We start from the raw sequence: 18,394 nt of genomic DNA, 5'->3' as shown, positions 1-18,394 counted from the left end.
ACACCATTAATGCCACGCTGCGCCTTGGTCCGATCTTTATAACGAACGTGACACCATTAATGCCACGCTGCGCCTTGGTCCGATCTTTATAACGAACGTGACACCATTAATGCCACGCTGCGCCTTGGTCCGATCTTTATAACGAACGTGACACCATTAATGCCACGCTGCGCCTTGGTCCGATCTTTATAACGAACGTGACACCATTAATGCCACGCTGCGCCTTGGTCCGATCTTTATAACGAACGTGACACCATCAGTGGCCAAGCCCAATATCAAATCTTTGGGATATCCCGTGATCTAACAACCGCTGCTTTGGACTTTGGAAAGAAAATGTTACTAAACCCCCCAAAAACTTATTGCGACTCAATTATAACTCAGAGCTGATTTTATGGTCAATCTGATGTCTGCAGTGGCCATACAGCATTTACGGCAATGTGGCCTGTGCAGAAGTCAGGGTACTCATTCTTCATGCGCTTCACGGAGCAGAGCAGAGCTGTTGTGAAGAAAGTTGTCATGTACAGTGCCTTCGGAAAGTACTCAGACCTCTTGACTTTTTCCACATTTTGTTACATTACAGCCTTGTTCTAAAATTGATTAAATTATTATTATTTTGAATCAAACTTCACACAATACCCCGTAATGGCAAAACAAAAACTGTTTTTGAGGAATTTTAGCAAATTTATAAAATAGAATAAACACAGAAATACCTTATTTACAGAAGTAGGTTGTTTGCACTTGTCAATCTTTAGGAAGCCTACAGATGGGAATAACATTCTGAGGGCAGACAGCTTCCACCCCAAAAGGCTAAAAGAGAACATTCCGTATGGGCAATTCCAAAGAATCTTCAGAATTTGCGATCAGGAAACAAACTAAATCTTCTGAATTGGATAATCGCTTCTTGAATCGGGGATACAGCTCTCAGTTCCTGAATGGAGTATTACGTCAAGCATTTCATTAACTGTAAAACCACTCATGTCATTTATAGATTGGAATGTCCACAGTGCAAGGTGTTCTACATTGGACGGACAAAGAGACGCCTTCAAGACCCCTTAGCGGAACACAAGTAAGCCATACAGGTACTCAATTATGTTCCGGCCTCAATTAGAGGCAGAGGCCTTCAAGAGCGAAACCAAAGAGAAAGTTTTGGGATTTACGAGCGACAGGCCACCAAGTACCCTGGTTTAAATGAAGATAGGGATTTAAAACTACAGGCCACTAAGTACCCTGGTTTAAATGAAGATATGGATTTCTCACCTTTCCTGTAGGGTCGTGAGAGGTCCCATTGCTGTCATCTAGTGGACATATTGCTCTATTGCACTCAGCTTTGTTTAGACCATTGTGGTCTATGTTTGCTGTTATCTAGTGGACTATAAAAGAGATGTACCTCCTATTCTTAGCACTTTGCCCGATCATATTCAAGGTTACAACAACCTTTCTAGGGCTTCTGATGCTTCTAGCCTTGAGATGCATTTTTGATGACATATCTACAGTAGTTCACTTGTTAATGTGTATAGCATTGTTTACTAATTATTGTCCAATGAATTCTGTAACCACTCCCTCTTCAAGTCAGGGTTGATTAGAAAAAGCTGTTCAGAAGAGGACATTGTATTATCATATCTTTGTACTCCCTGACAAAGGCCGTGCAGCCGAAACGTTTCCCTTGAACATGCCATACAAATGAAGGCATTTTAATGAATTATGTGAAGAGTGCCTTTGTTTTTGATGACTAATTTACTTCTATTACCAAAGAGTCTGTCTACCAAAACCTACTGTTGTGTACCTTAGTACCTTCTGTCTACCAAAACCTACTGTTGTGTACCTTAGCACCTTCTGTCTACCAAAACCTACTGTTGTGTACTTTAGCACCTTCTGTCTACCAAAACCTACTGTTGTGTACTTTAGCACCTTCGGTCTACCAAAACCTACTGTTGTGTACCTTAGCACCTTCTGTCTACCAAAACCTACTGTTGTGTATTTTAGCACCTTCTGTCTACCAAAACCTACTGTTGTGTACCTTAGTACCTTCTGTCTACCAAAACCTACTGTTGTGTACTTTAGCACCTTCTGTCTACCAAAACCTACTGTTGTGTACCTTAGCACCTTCTGTCTACCAAAACCTACTGTTGTGTACCTTAGCACCTTCTGTCTACTAAAACCTACTGTTGTGTACCTTAGTACCCAGCTAGCAATGAGGAATCAGCCCAGAAGCGGCCCTCTTCCTGGGGGCCGGAACTAATTGAATCGCTCAGCCCGGAATCAAAATGAATGACTGACCAGAATCGGCCCAAGTACATCGGGTCGTTTCCGTCTACCGACATTTTAAAACATTACTATTATACATTTTATGCATACAAATTATACAAACTACATTATATCTATCCACCCCAAAAAATTACAGGAGTCGCTACAGCGCGATGGGACAAGGACATCCCCAGCCGGTCAAACCCTTCCCATAGTTTGGACGACGCTAGACCAATTGTGCGTCGCCTCATGGGTCTCCTGGTCGCTGCCTGCATGGGTAGCGAACTAGCATCTGCTGCAATGCAGTTTACACTGTGATGCCGTGTCTTAAACACTGTGCCACTCGGGAGGTTCCATCCACAACGTTTTTAATGCTTATCTATTGCCTTGCAGAAAGTATCAAAATACTACTTAAAGACGACTCTTAATTAAATAATTGAATTGACCTGTTAATTGTATTTTTTGATCACAGAAACAATGAGAAAATAAGTAAATAAAGAAATAAATGTTATATAAAGCAGCTCATGTAATCATCTGCCAGAGAGTAGCCCCAATCGGCCCGAACCCTAAGTAATACATTTGGGACAGATAACTCACACCGGAATCGGCTCGAGCTCAATCCCCGCATCCTAGCCATAAGTAATACTACCTAAGGCGGTCCAGACTGGGGCCACATGACGTCGGCTGAGTCTGACTCTCAGCAGGAATCGTCCCAGATCCACTGTGCTAGCTGGGAGCTTCTGTCTACCAAAACCTACTATTGTGTACCTTAGCAGCACTTCCCTTCCTCTTTCTCTCTTCCTAGAGCTGGCCGCCTGGCCAAAGCGAGTAATTGGGGGAGAAGGACCTAAAGCCACCTAAAGGACTCTCAAACCATCAGAAACAAGATTTTCTGGTCTGATGAAACCAAGATAGAACTCTTTAGCCTGAATGCCAAGCGTCACGTCTGGAGGAAACCTTGCATCATCCCCACCACTAAGCACTATGGTTTTGTGTTGTCATTATGGGGTATTGTGATGTCATTATAGGGTATTGTGTGTAGATTGACGAGGGGGGAAAAACTATTAATTAAATTTTATTTTTTGAATGCACTGTACATGCACAAAAATGCGTGCACCCACTGCTGTAAGTTGCTCTACATAAGAGAGTCTGTTAAATTACTCAAATGTAAACATACAGATTGTGTCAGAAAGAGTTACTTCCAACTTTTCAATATTATTTAGGTAGTCTACACGAATGAGGGGAAACTGACGTTTTCCAAAATGGCATCTCCCACTCTCCGCCATACGGGGGACACTGACGTTTTCCAATATGGCATCTACCACTCTCCGCCATACGGGGGGACACTGACGTTTTCCAGATTGGCGGCTACCACTCTCCGCCATACGGGGGGACACTGACGTTTTCCAGATTGGCGGCTACCACCTTCAATGACTATGGTGAATGTTTCACTCCATGTAGGTGCGGCACCTATTTTGCACAGTTCCGGGGTAATGTTGGCCGGCCAAATTTCCAATGTGGAAACTGTCAGCTTATTGAGGAATCTATGTCTGAGTTGGATGTCCAGAGTAAGCTAATTGAGACATTGCACCATATCCTGTACAGGTCCCAATCTAAGACCTTTTCTACTCCTCAGCCTGGTCTTCGTGCCACTGCCTCAACACCGTTTTGCCACTCTCTGACTGACTGGCCAGGGCTGCCCTGCAGAGACCCCACCCTGGTGAAGTCACCTCTCCCCTCCCATCTCATCCTCCCTGCCCATCTTACCCAGACCTTCCATCCTGAATGTAGCTTGTTTGAGTTGGAGTTTCAATGTGACTTTAAAAATCGTAAAGGACTTGTGTTGATGCATCTGAACATTAGGAACATACTTACTAAACTGGATTACATCAAGATCTGGGCTGTAAAGACAAATCTGGACATTCTGGTGGTGACTGGAACTTGGATCTCTGGGGACATTCTAGGCCTCCGATATTAATATTGAGGGATATCATGTGTTAAGAGCTGACAGACAGGGTAGAGGTGTTGGACTGGCAATTTGTATTTACAATTATTTCTCTCTCTTTACTGAAATCCATTTTCCTTGACAATTATTTTTTGCTACTATCTTTAAGCCTTTGTGCAGGGGAAAATGTATTCATAACTTTTACAGGGGTCTACCATCCTCCCTCTGCTAACCTTTGTGCACTCGAGGAGTTAACTAGTTTGTCTTCTATTACTGAATCAGAAGTTATTATCCTGGGTGACTTCAATTATGATTGGAAAATGCAGGCTTCAGACAATCTAACCCAACTGGTGACTAAGTCTACACGGCCTAACTTGACTGGAACTTGGATCTCCTAGGACATTCTGGACTCTGATATTAAAATTGAGGGTTATAACCCTAACCCTAACCCTAGAGATATTTCAAACTCTAATTGATCTTATTGTAATAAATAGATTAGTAATAATTCATAAAAACATGAGTGACATTGCCCAGCTGTTTGTGTTACAGATGTGAGAATACAAAAATTCTAAGCCTTGTGTCATCACAAAGAGGAACTTTAAAAACTTCAGTGAACAGGCTTTTTTATACATTATCTTTATTTTAGTGACCTTGCTGGTATTTCAGCTATCGCTGAACCCGATTAGGCTTTGAGCCTCGTTTACACGCTCCCTTCAATAAATTAAGGTTTAAAGGTAGATCGAATGCCTGGTACACTCCGGAATTATCAGAAGTCATTCATAAAAGAGATTATGCTTGGGACAAGGCCAGGAACACAGGCTTAGGCCAGGACTAGCAAGCTTTTAATAATAAGCAACTGAGGTAAAATTGTGTAAAACAAATCAAAAAGGCAAAATCTTTTGTTTGTTTTTTGGTACTTTTTTACCCCCTTTTTCATGTTATCCAATTGGTAGTTACAGTCTTGTCCCATCGCTGCAACTCCCATACGGACTCGGGAGAGGCGAAGGTCGAGAGCCATGCGTCCTACGAAACACGACCCTGTCAAGCCACACCGCTCGCTTCACCTGGAAGCCAGCCCCACCAATGTGTGGGAGGAAACACCATCCAAATGGAGACCGAAGTCAGGGTGCTTACACCCAGCCCGTCACAAGCGGTTGCTAGAGCGCCATGGGGCAAGGAAATACAGGGCAGGCCGAAAAAAACATCCCCTAACCCAGACAACGCTGGGCCAATTGTGCGCCACCTCATGGGTCTCCCGGTCGCGGCCGTCTGAATACAGCCTGAGATCAAACCCAGATCTGTAATGATCCCTCAAGCACTGCAATGCAGTGCCTTATACCGCTGCGCCAATCGGGAGGCAGAAAGGCTAAATCTGATTATTATGTAACCGCTCTTTCAGATTGTAATGGGAACCCGGCTAAATTCTGGAAACTTTCAAATCCCTGAAGGGCTCTACTTTCTCTTCTCTGCCACAACAAATTAATTCAGACACTGGCCTCATAATGGGAAAAAAATTGCATCATTGATGCATTTAATCAAAAAATGTATTTCAGATGTCTATCTCTTTTTGAAATGACAACTAAGTCTATTTACAATGATATTGGCTGGATGCTGGTAGGAGAAACTTGCTGAATGATCAGAGAAATTATAAAAGCTTTTCTTTTAGGCTGTTCACAGAAAAATAACTGTATTCATTACTACATTTAGCTAACATTAGATAGTTAATCCAGAGATTATTACCTTTGTCTTGATTTGGCCGTCCTGTCTTGATCATCATGTAGTTCTTTATGATAGCCACATTAGCAGCTAATTAGCATTTCATTTTTGTGGGGTAAATACGGTCGAGAGAGAGATTTACATGGTTATCAGTACATCACGCCAGCCCGGCAGGGTAGCCTAGTGGTTAGAGCGGTGGACTCGTAACCGGGAGGTTGCAAGTTCAAACCCCCGAGCAGACAAGGTACAAATCTGTCGTTCTGCCCCTGAACAGGCAGTTAACCCACTGTTCCTAGGCCGTCATTGAAAATAAGAATTTGTTCTTGACTTAAATAAAGGTTCAAATAAATTATGTTAAGTGTTTCTAAAATCCCCTATGGGAAAAATGAATGGTGGAAAAACAATTGGAACCATTTCACTGTTTGACAGCTAGGTATTATGGGTATTATGAGTAATCAATTAATTTATTGGATGTGTATGACAGCTCCTCGATGCTCAAGAAGTACGAATGTTCTGGCTTCTGCGGAGGTCACATCGCAGCAAATGCTGTAAGGTCACTTCTAAAATCGGATTTACCATGCAGACCCTAATACGGAGCTCAGTTTGGCCTCTGCAATGCTTCGGATGCTCCGCAATTGCATCACACTCTCCATACGGTGCCTTTACACCACATAGCCAGATCAAGCATACTGTAAATAAGCTATGATCAGATCAAAACTACAAGGGTTTTGTGCTTTGATCAACAGATGCTGCTAAACTGTACATGCACTCAATGGTTATGTCCCATCTCTCGTACCGTGTCAACCTGGTCACAAGCTAGTATCACAGCAATGAAACCATTTCAAAAGCTTTATTTTTTATACATTTGCAAACATTTAAAAATACGTTTTTCCTCTTTGTCATTACATGGTATTTTGTGTAGATTGATGAGGAAAAACATTGATTTTATCAAGTTTAGAACAAGGCTTTGACGTAACAAAATGTGGAAAAAGTCAAGGGGTCTGAATACTTTCCCGAATGCAACTGTACATGCACAAAAATGTGTGCACTCACTGCTGTAAATTGCTCTGGATAAGAGAGTCTGTTAAATTACTCAAATGTAAACATACAGATTGTGTCAGAAAAAGTTACTTTCAACTTTTCAATGTTATTTAGGTAGTCTACACGAATGAGTATGCAAGCTGATCAATGTATACATGTGTTGACGTGATAGTTCAGTTGAAACGAACACAGCTGGTTTCCAAAACGAAGCAGGGTACATAGAGGTACATAGTTCCCTGGAAGCTAGACTTGTTCTCACTGAAGTGTAGTACCCCTCGTATACCAGTAGGAGTCACTGTTCAGGCAATAATTGTTGGACTGTGGCTTCACTTTTTATTTCAATATACCGCTTTTATTTAGGTTGATGGCATTGCATTAAAACAATGATGTTGATTAAAATATACCATTTAACTATCAACATTGAAACCAGGTCAAATATGTCTAATCAAATATGAAATTAAACAATTTAAACCACCCAATATATAGTCTATAGGATAACAAATGTTTTACATATCTACGTGCAATTTTTTACGCTAGTTCTAAATATAAAGTGATGATGATTATTAGATTAAGGAAACAACCTGTTAGTCAGGTTAAGTAAGGTTAAGTTACCCTAATTTCAATGGTTGAAATTAGATGAAAACAGTACTAGTTGGGGACATATTCCAAATCCACTCCGATATGTGTTTTCTACGTAGATTCCACGTCACAATATGTTGACAATTGACATTGACACAATGTTGATTCAACCAGTGTATGCCCACTGGGGTAACACTTTACTATAGCACCGACATCAAGTACAGCCGCTAAACAGGCTAACGGCTAGCATGCCAACCATGTCACTCGCCCATTGAGAAATAGCCGCTCCACAGGCTAACGGCTAGCATGCCAACCATGTCACTCTCCCATTGAGATATAGCTGCTCCACAGGCTAACGGCTAGCATGCTAACCATGTCACTCTCCCATTGAGATATAGCTGCTCCACAGGCTAACGGCTAGCATGCTAACCATGTCACTCTCCCATTGAGATATAGCCGCTCCACAGGCTAACGGCTAGCGTGCTAACCATGATACTATCTCATTCAGGATGAGGTGGTCCACAGGATAATGGATAGCATGCTAACCATTTCACTATCCCATTCAGGATGAAAACTTATTCAGCCCTTGGATGAACAACACTGAACAGAAGCTAGATCTTCTATTTCCTCTATAAAAAATTTAAAAATGTCTAACATCACTGGATCAAGTCCATAGTTAGTTTTTCAGCTAAATGTGTATATATATATAGATATATATCTATATATATATACAAACAAATACATTCCATGGTTTAAAGGGCAAATCACTTGTCCATGCAATCAGGATTTTGCTGGTCATAGCCTTCATCTTACCTCCCACAATCTTCTTCTGTGGATTTTGTATGACGGTTGGCAACCAACATTAAGGTGCATTACCGCCACCAACTGGAATGGAGTGTGGACCAGAGACAGGAAAGGTATACATCCTACCAACTCCCTCCGTGGTTAGTGTTGGAGTGTACAGTACATCTCTACACCTGTGTGATTGTATACTGGTATTATCACAGTGGGAGAAGAGAGGGCTTGTTGCTGGTGAGGATAGAAGAAGGAATAAAGCCCACAACTCTGAGAGGTTTGGTCTGGTCTTTGGTTTAGTGCCTTCCTATGGCGTCACAGTACAAAGTCATACTGTAGTATACACTGAGTGGACAAAACATTAAGAACACCTGCTATTTCCATGACACAGACTGACCAGGTGAATCCAGGTGAAAGCTATGATCCCTTATTGATGTCACTTGTTAAATCCTCTTCAATCAGTGTAGATGAAAGGGAAGAGACAGGTTAAATAAGGAGTTTAAAGCCTTGAGACAATTGAGACAGATTGTGTATGTGTGTCTTTCAAAGGGTGATTGGGCAAGACAAAATATTTAAGTGTCTTTGAACAGGGTATGGTAGTATGTGCCAGGTGCATCTGTTTATGTCAAGAACTGCAACGCTGCTGGGTTTTTCATGCTCAACATTTCCCCATGTGTATCAAGAATGGTCCACCAACAAAAGGACATCCAGCCAATTTGACACAACTGTGGGAAGCAATGGAGTCAACATGGGTGGGGGGGATGGTGTGACTCAATATTTTTATGGTGTTCTTAATGTTTTAATGTCTTAATGTTCCTATGGTGTCACAGCACTGAGTACAGAGTCATACGATCCTATGGTGTCACAGCACTGAGTACAGAGTCATACGATCCTATGGTGTCACAGCACTGAGTACAGAGTCATACGATCCTATGATGTCACAGCACTGAGTACAGAGTCATACGATCCTATGGTGTCACAGCACTGAGTGCAGAGTCACAGTGTAGTATACGATCCTATGGTGTCACAGCACTGAGTCATACTGTAGTATAGTGTAATAGTTTATCCTCAGTTGACAGACAATATATCATACAGTTGACCTGTAGAAGTATGTTTCCCCATGACAACAGTCCTGATGGAACACAAGGCCATTGATTGGAACAGGAGAGGTTTGTTTCCCCATGACAACAGTCCTGATGGAACACAAGGCCAATGATTGGAACAGGAGAGGTTTGTTTCCCCATGACAACAGTCCTGATGGAACACAAGGCCATTGATTGGAACAGGAGAGGTTTGTTTCCCCATGACAACAGTCCTGATGGAACACAAGGCCATTGATTGGAACAGGAGAGGTTTGTTTCCCCATGACAACAGTCCTGATGGAACACAAGGCCAATGATGGCAATGAAGCAGGGGGGGGGGGGGGGGGGGGGGGGAAGAGAATGCGACCAATCAAATACGAGGGCCTGTCTTTGGAACGCTTCGACAAGTCAGTCGTCATAGAGATTTGTGTGTGTACAGTTACAGTATGTGTCAATGTTTAGAATATATATTTTTTACATATCACATCCACTGATTTGGTCCTCTGTAAACAACAACTCCTCCACATCCTTTTCCTCTCTTCCCTCAGGAGGAGGGGTCTCGCACTGTGCAGTTCTTCAGAAGGCGGGGTCTCGCACTGTGCAGTTCTTCAGAAGGCGGGATCTCGCACTGTGCAGTTCTTCAGAAGGCGGAGTCTCGCACCATCCGGTACATCTGTAGTGATGTCACCTCTACCTCCTGTGGTCTGGAGTTCAGAGCGTTCCCTGTGGGGCTGTATCCTGCCGAGCGGCCCATGGGGCTGAACCCGGTGGTGCGCCCCAGAGGGGTGAAAGCGGTGGAGCGCGTGATGGCGGGACGGCGCAGGAAATGGTTGGACGTCACCAGGTCCCCGTAGCCCTGTGCGTGCGAGAAGGCGTATCCGGAGCGGCGGGAGCTGGTACGCCGCATCCTGGCTCGTCGTGCTGGGAGAGGGGGCGTGGCCTTGGCCTGTCTCACCTTGAACATCACCTGGTAGGGAAGGGAGGGGAGTCAGACAGGAGAGCAGAGTTTAAGATTAGAATGTTTTGTAGGTCAGTAATGATTGTTCTTTCTATTTAAAAAAAAGGCAAAGTAAAAATAATAAGGAATACAGGCGAACAAAAACAACAATACCAGGGAATACAACCCTTAAAAGGTCCCCAATTGTCTTTCTGATTCCCATGTCAAATACCCTTTTGAGTGACTAAAATATCCCCCTAATATTTGTTTTGGATAGAAATGCTAAATAATAAGAAGTTTGAAAAGACAGGACAAGTGGGCGGGGAGTTTACATTCATGAGCTCGCCTTGACTGACAGCTCTTTGAAACGCCTACGTCAAGAAACCTGGATGCAATGAGTAGTGTTGCAGTAAAAAAAAAAACATCAAGCAAATTGTGGTGATTAACAAGAGCAACTCAAACAACATTGAAATCGCAATGGGGCGGCAGGGTAGCCTAGTGGTTAGAGGGTTGGACTAGCAGCCGAAAGGTTGGACTAGCAGCCGAAAGGGTTCAAATCCCCGAGCTGACAAGGTAAAAATCTGCCATTCTGCCCCTGAACAGGCAGTTAACCCACTGTTCCTAGGCCATCATTGAAAATAAGAGTTTGTTCTTAACTGACTTGCCTAGTTAAATAAAGGTTAAAAAAAATAATAAACCAAGTACAGAGCCCTGGGGGACACCAGTAGTGGGACATTAAAGAGGACCTAGTACAGAGCCATGTAGAGCCATACAGAGCCATTTAACCTCATAAATAAATGATGACACGTGTTGTATATGTCTCTTGTGATGCGATTCACAGCAGCACTGACGGATGTGTTGACCTGAACGACCCGTACCCCTCTTTCGTTCCAATAACTAGCGAACACCAGACACAGATGAAGACCTAGCTAGCCAGTAACTAGCGAACACCAGACACAGATGAAGACCTAGCTAGCCAGTAACTAGCTAACACCAGACACAGATGAAGACCTAACTAGCGAACACCAGACACAGATGAAGTCCTAGCTAGCCAGTAACTAGCGAACACCAGACACAGATGAAGACCTAGCTAGCCAGTAACTAGCTAACACCAGACACAGATGAAGACCTAACTAGCGAACACCAGACACAGATGAAGTCCTAGCTAGCCAGTAACTAGCTAACACCAGACACAGATGAAAGGGGAAACATATACAGTAACTCTTTTTTTTGCCATAATTATATTGGCTGACACCCTACAGTCAAATGTTGGCACCAGTAGAGTAGCTATCCAGCTATGCAAACCACGCCTCTCTGCAAACAGACCTGCTCCGATGTTGGTTACAAGGTGGTACTTATTTAAATGAGGTAAGAGAATATCATGATACCATTGGTGTATTCAAATGAAAGAGTTAGGGTGATGTCACCCTATCCCGTGAATCCAAGTGTTTGACACAGGGGAGGGGACCAGTAACTTTATGATCAAACTTTATCAGTTTAGAAGCAACCGTCATTTTTCATACTTTGAATCCCCAAAACCAGAGTGTGATTGGTCAGTGGTTCCTAGAAGACAGCATGTGGTTGGTCAGTGTTCCCACCTTGTCGTTGATGGTGGGGCGGAGTTGTATCAACAGGAAGCGGTAGGCAACCACAGGAAGTACACAGAGGATGGAGGTAAGCAGGATGGTCAGCCACACGTTGGGCTGGTTCAGGGAGTTCCTGGCTGTGCCTGATGCAGGGGAGACACACACCTTTAACATGAACGTAAACCACACTGCTTACTCATGTCTTCCTCCTTCAGCTCTATGGGCTAGGAGATAGGGGCTAGGGGCTAGGAGCTAGAATTTGTCTCGGGTCAAGATAGTGTTTCATGACGAGTAGTGTTGTGTACAATGACTTATATTATTTTCTGTCATTGTAAGTAAGAATTTGCTCTTAACTGACGTGCCTAGTTAAATATAGGTTAAATGTAAATGTTTTTTTAAAAGTGTAGGGTTGTAGTGTTATAGTGTAGTGTAGTAGTGTAGGGTAGGGTTGTAGCGTAGTGTTGTGTAGTGTAGTAGGGTAGGGTTGTGTAGTGTAGTGTGGTTGTGTAGGGTTGTAGTGTAGTGTAGTAGGGTAGGGTTATAGTGTAGTGTAGTAGGGTAGGGTTGTAGTGTAGTGTAGTAGGGTAGGGTTGTGTAGTGTTGTGTAGGGTAGGTTAGTGTAGTAGGGTAAGGTTGTGTAGTGTAGTGTGGTTGTGTAGGGTTGTAGTGTAGTGTGGTGTAGTGTTGTGATGGCTCACCGATGAAGGGGAAGGATGCAGGGAAGGTGATATGCGTGCCATTACTGTACATGCTGAAGGTGACAACAAAGTACATGGCCAGACTCCCCCACACAAAGAACTGGTTGACCGCTGTCCAGTAGGACATGTCCAGACACAGCTACAGGGAGAGGGAGAGGGGGGGGGGGGGGGTTAGGACCGTCCTCTTGCAAGATACAGGAAATAAACACATGAGAATATATAACTGATGAATAAACACCTGAGGCGGACAAACAACTGCCCATGGACAGACCGTTGGCTATTCAGTCAGGCCAGGTACAGGCAGTTTACATAAATGAACTCACACAGTCGTCCGGAACAGCTGATGCTCTCATACATGACTCAGTGTTGCTTGCCTCGAAGCGAGCATAGAAGTAATTTAGCTCGTCTGGTATAGACTGTACACTCAAAGTTCAGAGATTCTACCTTGATGTATGTTTCCAGTCGTTGACTGTGTTGTACTGTACCTGTATACAGACGGTGATGACCAGACAGGTCTGGGCCAGCAGGGCGAAGGACTGGTAGTCAGCAATGTCTCGCCCGTCGTCTCGGACCGTGTCGTACATGGCAGCGTAGGGGATGAAGAACAGCACTACAGAGCTGTAGACACTGTGGAGCGCGCACTTAAAGAAGGCTGTCTTACTGAAGTACTGATTCAGCTGGCCTGGAACATACAGACTGGGGTGCTGGAAACTCCACATGTCATTCACATCCTGGACACCAGAGGGAGACAGAGATAGATACACTGGTAATGCTGTGTTTTCTTACCTGGTTAAACAGACTCATGCCTAGTCAAATCAAATCAAATTGTATTAGTCATCTGCGCCGAATACAACAGGTGTAGACACTGTAGACCTTACAGTGAAATGCTTACTTACAAGCCCTTAACCGACAGTGCAGTTTAAAAAAAATCTGGATAAGAATAAGAGATAAAAGTAACAAGTAATTAAAGAGGAGCAGTAAAAAATAATATATACAGGGTATTGCGGTACAGAGTCAATGTGGAGGCTATATACAGGGTATTATGCTACAGAGTCAATGTGGAGGCTATATACAGGGTATTACGGTACAGAGTCAATGTGGAGGCTATATACAGGGTATTACGGTACAGAGTCAATGTGGAGGCTATATACAGGGGGTACCGGTACAGAGTCAATGTGGAGGCTATATACAGGGGGGAGCCGGTACAGAGTCAATGTGGAGGCTATATACAGGGGGTACCGGTACAGAGTCAATGTGGAGGCTTTGTACAGGGGTTACCGGTACAGAGTCAATGTGGAGGCTATATACAGGGGGTACCGGTACAGAGTCAATGTGGGGGGGCACCGGTTAGTTGAGGTAGCATGTACATGTAGGTAGAGTTAATATAGGTAATGCTGTGTTCTTTTACCTGGTCAAACAGACTCATGCCCAGTACAGGAAGTGCTGTGTTCTCTTACCTGGTCAAACAGACTCATGCCCAGTACAGGAAGTGCTGTGTAGACCAGGTTATACAGAGTGATGAACCACTCATCATAGACCGTCTGGAAGACATGAGACATGAAAAATGATGTGAACACTGAATAGTTGTTAAGGAAATATGTTTATACTGTACAATCAATAGGTATAGACTGTACAATCAATATGTATATACTGCAGGAGTTGAATTGGGTGAAGGTTTGGATAGAATTATAGAAATAAAAACCATGAGAGGGTCTCTCTCTCCCCTCTCCCTCTTACCTGTGCTGAGAAGCCGCAGAAGAAGGCGTACCAGAAGTGAACGAAGGTAAAGGTGAAGTTCTTGTAGAAGAAGTAGCGCAGGAATTTACACATCCTCAGGTAGGACCAGCGGCCGTGGACCAGGAGGAGGCGCTGTAGATAACATTTTAAATGGCTCCACATTTTACAGTAAAACAACTAAATTCAAACAATAAAAACAAATAATAAAAATTATGAATAAAATAAGGTGAAAGTTCCCTGGTGTGTGGCGCTCTTACCTCGAGAAAGCGGAACTGAGCGAAGGAGTAGTCTGAGGACAGAACCGCCTGCATCCCTTCCTGACCGCTTATACCTACACCTATATGAGCAGCTGGAGAGAGAGAGGAGGAGGAGTGGAGGGTGAGAGAGAGGAGGAGGAGGGAGAGAGAGAGGGGGAAGGATGGAGGGAGAGAGAGAGGGGGAGGAGTGGAGGGGGAAAGAGAGGAGTAGGGAGAGAGAGAGAGAGAGAGAGAGGAGGAGAGAGAGGGAGAGGGGAGGAGAGAGAGAGAGGGAGAGGGGAGGGAGAGAGGGGGAAGGAGGGAGGGAGAGAGGGGGAAGGAGGGAGGTAGAGAGAGGGGAGGAGGGAGGTAGAGAGAGAGGGGAGGAGGGAGAGAGAGAGAGAGGGGGCTATGTCTTAGGTATTGAAATAGGGTGCTGTTTGGGACTCTTCCCGGGGTCCACACAGAACATGAACCATGACGTAATATAGAGCATTAATAGACAAGAACAGCTCAAGGACAAAAAATATATATAAAAAATCAATGCACTGTCTAGGTCAAATAGGGGAGAGGTGTTGTGCCGTAAGGGGTTGCTTTATCTGTTTTCGGAAACCAGGTTTGCCTTTTATTTTAGCAATAGGAGATGGAACAGAGTTACATGCAATATTGGCTCTATATAATACTGTACACTTTCGAAAATTTGTTCTGAATTTGAGGACTGTGAAAAGACCCCTGGTGTCAGAGCTGTGTGTAAATTGACTATGCAAACCATTTGGAATTTTCAATGCATTAATGTTTCTTGTAAAACAAAAAAGAAGTGATGCAGTCAGTCTCCCCTCAACTCTTAGCCAAGAGAGACTGGCATGTATAGTATTAATATCAGCCCTCTGATTACAATGAAGAACAAGATGTTCCGCTATGTTCTGGGCCAGCTGCAGCTTAACTAGGTATTTCTTTGCAGCACTGGACCACACGACTGGCTAATAATCAAGATTAGAAAAAACTAGGGCCTGCAGAACTTGCTTTTTTGAGTGTGGTGTCAAAAAAGCAGAGCATCTTTTTATGACGAACACCTCTCTCCCCATCTTTACAACCATTAAATCTATATGTTTTGACAGTTTACAATCTAATGTACGAGCAAGGAATTCATTCATTACCAGATTCAGCTGAGGTCTAGAACTTAGGGAATGATTTGTACAAAATACAATGCTCTTAGTTTTAGAGATGTTCAGGACCAGTTTATTACTGGCCACCCATTCCAAAACAGACTGCAACTCTGTGTAAAGGGTTTTAGTGACTTCATTAGCTGTGGTTGCTGATGCGTACAGTATATGGTTGAATCATCAGCATACATGGACACACATGCTTTGTTTAATGCCAGTGGCAGGTCATTGGTAGAGGGCCTAGAGAGCTGCCTTGCGGTACACCACACTTTACTTGACATTAGAGAAGCTTCCATTAAAGAAAGCTTTTTGAGTTCTATTAGATAGATAGCTCTGAATCCACGATATGGCAGATGTTTAAAAGCCAAAACACATACGTTTACTCAACAACAGGTTATGGTCAATAATATCAAAGGTTGCACTGAAATCTAACAGTACCGCTCCCACAATCTTCTTTTTATAACATTCTTTTTATTATCAATTTCTTTGTACCTTTAATCATGCTGACGTCATTGGCCCCGTCTCCTATGGCCAGAGTGACAGCCTGTTTGTATTTCTTGACCAGCTCAACCACCTGGGCTTTCTGTAGTGGTGTCACTCTACAGCAGATCACTGTCTTACACAGACAGGCTGTACGCAGGAACAACAGCTCCATGCTATGCTCCAGGGCATAGGCCTGATGGGGAGAGAGAGGATGTTAGATGGTAGGCCTGATGGGGCCTACCTGTCTCAGCCTCCAGTATTTATGCTGCAGTAGTTTGTGTCGGGGTGATAGGGTCAGTTTGTTATATCTGGAGTACTTCTCCTGTCCTATTCGGTGTCCTGTGTGAATCTAAGTGTGCGTTCTCTAATTCTCTCCTTCTCTCTTTCTTTCTCTCTCTCGGAGGACCTGAGCCCTAGGACCATGCCCCAGGACTACCTGACATGCTGCTGCTCCAGTTTCAACTGTTCTGCCTTATTATTATTCAACCATGCTGGTCATTTATGAACATTTGAACATCTTGGCCATGTTCTGTTATAATCTCCACCCGGCACAGCCAGAAGAGGACTGGCCACCCCACATAGCCTGGTTCCTCTCTAGGTTTCTTCCTAGGTTTTGGCCTTTCTAGGGAGTTTTTCCTAGCCACCGTGCTTCTACACCTGCATTGCTTGCTGTTTTAGGCTGGGTTTCTGTACAGCACTTGAGATATCAGCTGATGTACGAAGGGCTATATAAATACATTTGATTTGATTTGAGAGAGAGGAGGTTAGATGGTAGGCCTGATGGGGAGAGAGAGGAGGTTAGATGGTAGGCCTGATGGGGTAGAGGTTAGATGGTAGGCCTGATGGGGAGAGAGAGGAGGTTAGGTGGTAAGCCTGATGGGGAGAGAGAGGAGGTTTGAGGGTAGGCCTGACTTGAATAAAATAGAATAGGAAAGGAGGAAGGAAAGCCAATGGTCTCTGAGACCTTGATTGAGAAAAACTGTTCTAAATAAAGTTAACAATTTTGTGGATTAGTTTAAGCACCAGAAAGTACCCACTGTCCCAGTAAATACCAGGAGGAACAGAACCGTACAGAGGTGTCCCAGTAAATACCAGGAGGAACAGAACCATACAGAGCTGTCCCAGTAAATACCAGGAGGAACAGAACCATACAGAGCTGTCCCAGTAAATACCAGGAGAAACAGAACCGTACAGAGGTGTCCCAGTAAATACCAGGAGAAACAGAACAGTACAGAGGTGTTCCAGTAAATAGGGGTGGAACAGTACTGTACCCACTGTCCCAGTAAATACCAGGAGGAACAGTACTGTAAAACCATGTCTTAGCAAATACCAGGAGGAACAGTACTGTAAAACCATGTCTTTGTGTGTCTCACCAGACTGTGTCCGTTGATGACCAGGCCGTACTCCCCGTTTACCTCCTCGTCCCTGACCACCTTCGGCTTGTTACCCAGAGTCCTCTCTGGCAAGAAGATGGCCTCCTCCTCTGCACCTGGTTTCATGGTGCTCAATACATTCCTGGTTCAACACCAAAACAATTCCTGTCATCTCATACTATTGATAACTGTCTATGTTATCAACATGTGGTGGGCGATTCTGGTTATAGAGAGATACATTAATGACAGGTTTTATTCCAATTCAGCTATAGCACACCTGAATCAAATAATCAACTAATCAGTCTTCCAGGCCATGATTAGTTGAATAAGATGTATCAGTGCAGGGTTGGTGTAAATCCTGCACACAGGGTGTTAGTATTGGGGTCAGTGCGGGCAGGGTGGTGTGGTTATGATGTCACTTCCCCTGACCTCAGTTCCTGTCTGACATCATCCGGGTTGTTGGCCGACACGATGAAGATGTCGTTCATCTCCTCACGCAGCATGTTGCACGAGTAGCCAATGTTCTCCGCCGTCTCTGTCACATGACAACAACACACAATGTAATTGGTGGAGACAGACAGTGACAAGGACAGAGTTACATGTATATTGTTCATGTTCCAGGCTGACTACATTGCAGTTGCCTGCCAGATCTCACATTGTGTGAATAGCGTGACTGCAATGTAGTCGTCCTGGAACGCAACCATGGTTAGACCAGAAAAGAGGGTTAGAGATAGATTTAAGATTAGAGGTAAGTTTAGATAGATAAGGTTAGATAATGT

At 43.8% G+C, this 18,394-nt stretch overlaps 1 protein-coding gene across 4 annotated transcripts in view; it reads right to left on the bottom strand.

Moving 5' to 3' along the window:
• Window positions 1-7,276: 7,276 nt before the first annotated feature.
• Window positions 7,277-18,394, bottom strand: part of LOC110536435 (phospholipid-transporting ATPase ID) — a 34,339-nt gene continuing 23,221 nt past the window's right edge. The window contains exons 17-26 of one of the 4 annotated variants that reach the window (XM_090191217.1): window positions 18,045-18,150; window positions 17,616-17,757; window positions 16,252-16,435; window positions 14,618-14,709; window positions 14,361-14,492; window positions 14,081-14,164; window positions 13,109-13,354; window positions 12,624-12,762; window positions 11,938-12,068; window positions 7,277-10,369 (exon numbers count right to left, since the gene is read on the bottom strand). In XM_090191217.1, coding sequence (XP_090047343.1) covers window positions 10,043-10,369; window positions 11,938-12,068; window positions 12,624-12,762; window positions 13,109-13,354; window positions 14,081-14,164; window positions 14,361-14,492; window positions 14,618-14,709; window positions 16,252-16,435; window positions 17,616-17,757; window positions 18,045-18,150 — 1,583 coding nt within the window. In that variant the 3' untranslated portion in view covers window positions 7,277-10,042. Of the gene's footprint in view, window positions 10,370-11,937; window positions 12,069-12,623; window positions 12,763-13,108; window positions 13,355-14,031; window positions 14,165-14,360; window positions 14,493-14,617; window positions 14,710-16,251; window positions 16,436-17,615; window positions 17,758-17,892; window positions 18,151-18,394 lie in introns of all 4 variants that reach the window. The other 3 variants (XR_016484712.1, XM_090191218.1, XR_016484713.1) reach the window with 3 other exon arrangements.

Source organism: Oncorhynchus mykiss, chromosome 11 (assembly GCF_057628025.1).
Source record: "Oncorhynchus mykiss isolate SJ-2025 chromosome 11, ASM5762802v1, whole genome shotgun sequence".
In the NCBI taxonomy this organism is placed as follows: Eukaryota; Metazoa; Chordata; class Actinopteri; order Salmoniformes; family Salmonidae; genus Oncorhynchus; species Oncorhynchus mykiss.
The sequence above is the reverse complement of the archived record's forward strand: the minus strand, read 5'-3'. Positions and strand labels throughout refer to the sequence as shown.